At 42.2% G+C, this 6000-nt stretch overlaps 1 protein-coding gene across 8 annotated transcripts in view; it reads left to right on the top strand.

Annotated features, from left to right (window-relative positions):
- The first annotated feature begins 1054 nt into the window (after positions 1-1054).
- The window catches only part of NBEA (neurobeachin), a 562035-nt gene continuing 557089 nt past the window's right edge, over positions 1055-6000 (top strand). For 7 of the 8 annotated variants that reach the window (XM_045567200.1, XM_045567192.1, XM_045567195.1 and 4 more), the window contains exon 1: positions 1469-1878. In XM_045567200.1, coding sequence (XP_045423156.1) covers positions 1597-1878 — 282 coding nt within the window. In that variant the 5' untranslated portion in view covers positions 1469-1596. Of the gene's footprint in view, positions 1879-6000 lie in introns of all 8 variants that reach the window. The other variant, XM_045567190.1, reaches the window with a different exon arrangement.

Below are 6000 nucleotides of genomic sequence, written 5' to 3'. Positions count from 1 at the left end.
TGAAAAGGGCAGACCTCATGAAATATTAAAGTATATCCTTCCCTTCGAAGAAAAAACAGCAGTCATGCCCATGTAGTTTTAATTCAATACTAGCAGCAAGATTACTGTGTACATTTTAATTTTAAAAAATTAAAAGTAATCTTTTTTTTGCTTCTGTATCTGTGCAGACACAGAAATCTACTTTTCTCACAAATCAAAGCTGGCAGTGAGAATCACACATGTTTTTAGATCATTTAAAAAATCCTGTGAACTACACGTGCCTATGAAAAAGGGAAGCATCATTAACTGGCATCATACCTGAGGAGATTTTGGAAGTGTGGGATTTGTCGCTCTCACCAAACTACCTCACAGTGTCGCACAGTGCAGCCTTTTTAGGCTGGGAGGTGAGTTCAAGAGCTGTTTGTTGTTGCGAGCTTGATCCAGAGAGGATCACTGTTTGACAAGTTCTATTTTAAGTCGTGCCTGAGTGTGCAGGTGTCAGCCTCTTTCATGGCTGTAGAAAAAGAACCATTACGTTCCCTCAGTATCCTTCCCTCAACAATGAGGGATCGTTCTCCCCCGGCGCGTTTGTTTCTGCTTTGCCAGCCACTTTTTCTTTGGGAAATTCCAGGGATGGCAGGCGGACAGGACTGTGAGGAAGGGCGAAGAGGGGCAGAAAGAGGTCATGTGCCACTCCCCTACCTTACAAGGCACGTGGCACAGGCAGTACCAGCAGCTGGATGCAACAACGAAGAGGACGAACCTCCTCAGAGCAAGAGGATATTAAGAGGAGGAGGCGGCGGCGGCGAAGGCGAGACACGCACGCGGTGTCCTTCCCCACAGGGAGAATTTTCCCTCAGGGGAAAAACCTCAAGGAAGCCACTACCCGCCCCGCCTCTGCCAGCTTGCCCCAGTGTCTGGCAGCAGTCCCCATGCACCTGCTCACCTGTCTATCCATTCTGGGTGGTTGGGGGAGGGACGAGGGGTGTCGGGGACGGTGGGTGGGAAGCGAAGGAGGGCAGGGCAAAAGAGGGGGTGCACCGAGGGCTCCGCCCCCCGGAGGCTCTGCGCAGGCGCAGTGGCCGCTACCGCAGGCAGGGGGCGGCAACATGGCGGAGTGAGCGGCGGCGTCGGGGCTTCACAACAACAGTGGCGCCCGTAGCAGCGGCAGTGGCAGCGTCAATAGCGTCGGCCTCAGCCGGAGCTCCAGCACCGGCCAGCGCCGTGGCCAGCCGCTCGCGCTGCAGGGCATTTCGGAGCGGCAGCGGCAGCATCTCCGCGGGGGGCGGGCCGGGCCGGACGGACCGGGAGGGGGAGAGAGAACAGGCAGCGGCGGCGGCAGCGGCACAGCTACTGGGCGGGCACTGCCGCTCGCCCGGCAGCGGTTAGCGGCGCCGCCTCTGAGGGGAATAAGCCTGCGAATCCCCCACTGCCTCCGCCGGGGAGGGCGCCGGAGCGGGCCGGGCTGAGGCGCAGGCGGGGAGCGGGCCCGGCGCCGCGGCGCTGGTGGATGCTGGGGCTCCGAGGCGACGGCCGGGGGGCGGGGGCCGAGGCAGGTATAACGGTACCGGCGGAGGCAGCGCCGCTGCTCTTCCCTTCTCCTCAGGAGAGGGGCCAATGGCGAGCGAGAAGCCGGGCCCGGGCCCGGGGCTCGAGCCTCAGCCCGTGGGGCTCATTGCCGTCGGGGCCGGAGGAGGCGGCGGCGGGGGCGGCACAGGGGGCAGCGGGATGGGGGAGCTGAGGGGGGCGTCCGGCTCCGGCTCTGTGGTGCTCCCCGCGGGGATGATTAACCCTTCGGTGCCGATCCGCAACATCCGGATGAAATTCGCAGTGTTGATTGGACTCATACAGGTCGGAGAGGTCAGCAACAGGGACATCGTGGAGACGGTGCTCAACCTGGTAAGGGAAAAAGCGTGCTCTCCCATCTGCCTCCCCAGCCCCCACATCCTCCGTCCCCAGCGCCTCCCGCTGCCATCCCTCCACCCCCAGGGTCACACACGCAGCGCGCGTCCCTGGGAGCATAGATCCTTCAGCCGGTGTTGCCCAGCGGGTGACCTGCCTGCGCGCTGCCAGTGCCACACCACCTCCCTCCTCCTCCTCCTCCAAGCTGAGCGCAGTGCCCAACTTAACACCGTTTCTTATCACTTCTCACGACTACGAGTAAATCAGTCCTTGCCGAGAAGGTTTTGGCTCGACTTTAGAGTTTAGTTAGGGGGTGAGGAGGCCCCCTTCTTCCCTGGGGTTCTTTCTCCCACACTCTTAATTGTCCGTGGTGTCGCTCTCGGAGGATGACAGCCTTGCCCCTGGAGCCTAAATTCCCCCGTGCTGCTGAAATGTGAGAAGCGCATGAGCTTCCAACTTGAGCATCTGGGGTGTGATGTTTTCGAGGGAGGAGGAAGATGATGCAGTTTTGCATCTGTCTTTAAATATTCCAAGGCTATGATGGAGAGTGTTGTGGCCATATCCCCGCTCCAGTCTCTTAGGCAGCCTTCCATTCTTTGTAATATTGCCCTGAATATGCTGATCTCTTAGTCATTTTTTTGTGCACACAAGGTGTTAAAATGTGAGGGCACCAAATCATACAGGTTGGTTTCTGTGGTTGCCTTCAGGAGCGTGGCATGTAGGTAAAGACAAAAAGAAAGGTTTTAAACGCAGCCCTAGGTTTTGGTTCCTTTCACGATAAGAAAGAGTTACTGCAGAACTGTGTATGACTTAATGTTTTGCGCTATCTTCAGAGAGACTAAGAAGCGTTCAAGATGTCAGGGGAAGAAATGGAAAGAATATGGAGAGCAGAATCATAAATTGAGGATAATTAAGAGTAGTTCATTCTTAGTGCTTTGTAAATGGAGCTTTCGATGCAGCAAACCTTTTTAAATAGTTTTCTCTGCATTATCTAGAAGTCGTTGACATACTGTAAGGTTGGGTTTTGGAAGGCAAAGCATAAATCAAGAGCAGTCAGTTGACTATTGTATTTGGTGTGGAATATAAAAATAAGCTTGCAAGGGAGTTTTATAGCACCCATGCAGTCTGATTTTTCAGCAAAGCAATTATTTTTATTTGATCTATTGGGAAACTGAAAGAAAGGTGCTGCTACATCAGCGATGTCCTGAGACGTGGATTGGATTAGATAATGTCTATAGTTTATGAACCTCTTAAATTCACAGAAAAGTTGAAGCTGTTTTTTTTTTTTTTTTGCTGGTGTGTCAAGTCAAAGATAGGAGATTATCTGTCTTTGTTATATTTATTGTTGTTTAAATACAAAACACCTCTTTTTACTTTTGTGTACCCTTGAAATAAATTACCACAAAAAGTCAATATAAGTTTGGTGGAAATGTCATTACATTGATATAACCAAATTCTTTTAAAAACACACTGCTACAAATACAGCTTTCTTGGGAGTTTTAATTTTAACTGGCTGCAAATAGGAGGTCAGTACTTGCCTTTTTTTCTTTTTAAAAGAAAAGAGATTAAATCTCAAAATGTGGTAAGTTAGCAGGTATTGTATTTCTGTATATTTAAAGGAACACATTTTAAGTTTTTCCAGTTTTTATCTAACCAATGCCATTTTTACTTTGGCTGATATTAGCTATTTTAGTAAGTGTTTGTATGCTTACTGAATACATTTTAACCTGATAAGAGGCTGTAGAGCTTTCACAACCTGGAAACTGATTTGAATGTATAACCAGTTTGGACTCTGCAGCAGTAGCAATGTATGCTGAATCAGTTCTTAACAGATGGGGTTCTTTAGATACACAGTATACTAAGAAAGGAAGTGAAATATTTCTCTTGAGGTAAAAAAGAAATTTAAAGAAATTTAACTCTTCAGTGCAATGAAAATCTGGCACGAAGTCTCAATATGCAAACATTATTTTAGAGAACTTTACCATTCAGCTTAGAGCTATTAAGTTGTTAATTATATTGATTGTGGAATATGAATTAGTCATTTGAAGTATAATATTTCTTAAATTTTAGGTTTAGGGCTATATTTATTGTTCCAGTATACTCATAATGAAAATGTCATGTGAAAATTTAAGCTGATTCTCAAAAATATGTGGAAATCATAGATATTTAAAAAATAATTATGGAAAAAATTCTGTTTATTTAATAAGAATGTAAATCAATAACATTTATTTAGGATACTCTGTGACTTGTGAAAGGTTGGAAACCTCTTATTAGCTCAACAATTAATGTTTTCAATTTTCAGTTTTAATTTAAAACATTAAATAGACATGTAGGATGAAATAATGAAATATTCAGGGTGCTCTGAAAAGAGAACTAATGCAACTTCAAAACAAAATAGAGTTTCTACCTTAAATACCTTTGTCTCAGTCATCTTTGTCAAAATATTTTTCTTTTTTCTTGTTCATTCTTTCTTCCTATTATAGTATGACAATACTAATACTTGGTTTTTAGGTGCTATTTCTCACATGCCTTGGCCAAAGAATTAAAAGTTTTGCAGGGTAAAGTTTAAGCATGCAGTAAAATATAGGACCTCTTCAACACAGCTGTGGCTGTAATTTTTCTGCTTTTGTTTCCCAAAGGTAAAGCTCTATTTCCATTATTCAGGTGGATTGTGGGAGTTTGGTGAAGAATCACCAATGTAATGTGAAATAAAATGAATGATTTTTATTGTAGATACATATATTTTATATAATGACATTATAGTTAAAACACTCAGATATGGATGGATAGTGTCAGGAAGATGGGTAAATTAGTTTGTGAATAACATTACAATGAGAGTATTGTCAAGGATTTGCATGGTAGCTCTACCAGTGAAAGAAACTCATCTTCAACAGACTTTGGCTTCAGGAAGAATTATGTAATGTGGCAGTATAAGTTTAACTACAGAAAAGAGATCTTTTTGGTTGTTTTCAGTTGTAAAGCAGGCGTACTACTTAATCTAGTGCTTCCTTTGTAAACACACTTAACATATATTTATATAAAGTTTCTCCTTCCTCAAAGTAAATGCTATGTAAATATCCTGTTATCTTTGTTTATAACATGGAAGTTTTTTTAATCACAGATTTTAATATAAGCGTATATTTTTTAAAAAGACAAAAATAAAGGATTAATTACTTAATGAAAGAATTCACATTAGGGGTTTTTTGCATGGCTTTCTTATGTAGTATAATTCTATAATTATGACTATAGAATTTAATTATTGACGTACAGATTTTTTTCACGAATTACTGAATTTTGACTTTTTTCATGGATTGTGAATTTTTTTGTGAGTTACTGTGAGATGTATCAGTTTGTCTTTAATTGTAGAAAATGGTATTTCATCTGAGAATTTTATTTTTTTACATTCTGAGTGGCATGTTGTTTGCTGTATTGAAAGCATAACAAGATACTTTGAGGGACTTATGGGCTATTAAGTTTCTTCTTAGCATACGGATCATGGTATTTTTTTGTTCAAAGGGAAGTTTTAAGTTATTTTTTGTACTTGAATATGATAGTAACTCCTCTTGGAGTTTTTTTAATTTGCAACTTGATATTCATAATTTAATTTTAAAGATATTTAGAATTTCACAAACAAAAAGGTATGTTTTGCATTTGAATTACATTTTTTAAAAAAATATACAGTTAAATCTTAGATAAACTCATGGAGGTACTTAATACTAATAAAATCACATTTATTTATATTAAAAGCATGTCTTACATTTTAATTTATATTGACATGTAAGCCTTTTCATATTAATTTCAATTATATTTTATTCTTGCAATTAGGCATAGAAAATTAAGGATGCATATGTAAATACTGGGAGTTTCAATATCTTCAGTTTTGAGATTTTCCACAGAAATATTAATTTAGTCCTATAATGACACTAAAGTAGCAAATATTTTATAGTCAATGATAAAGTTATATTAATTTTAAATATTTTGTGTATTGCTAGTTAGTTTTTGGCAGATACTATGCTGTTAATAAAAAGTATCTCCAGTTTCTCTGTTCTTTTGCTATATTTTTCCCAAACATAGTGTACAATAATTCATTGGGTCTAGCACACCCAGCCCCTCTTTTTG

Source organism: Lemur catta, chromosome 13 (genome assembly GCF_020740605.2).
Source record: "Lemur catta isolate mLemCat1 chromosome 13, mLemCat1.pri, whole genome shotgun sequence".
Classification (NCBI taxonomy): Eukaryota; Metazoa; Chordata; class Mammalia; order Primates; family Lemuridae; genus Lemur; species Lemur catta.
Note: the sequence above shows the minus strand (reverse complement) of the source record. Positions and strands in the feature narration are given on the sequence as shown.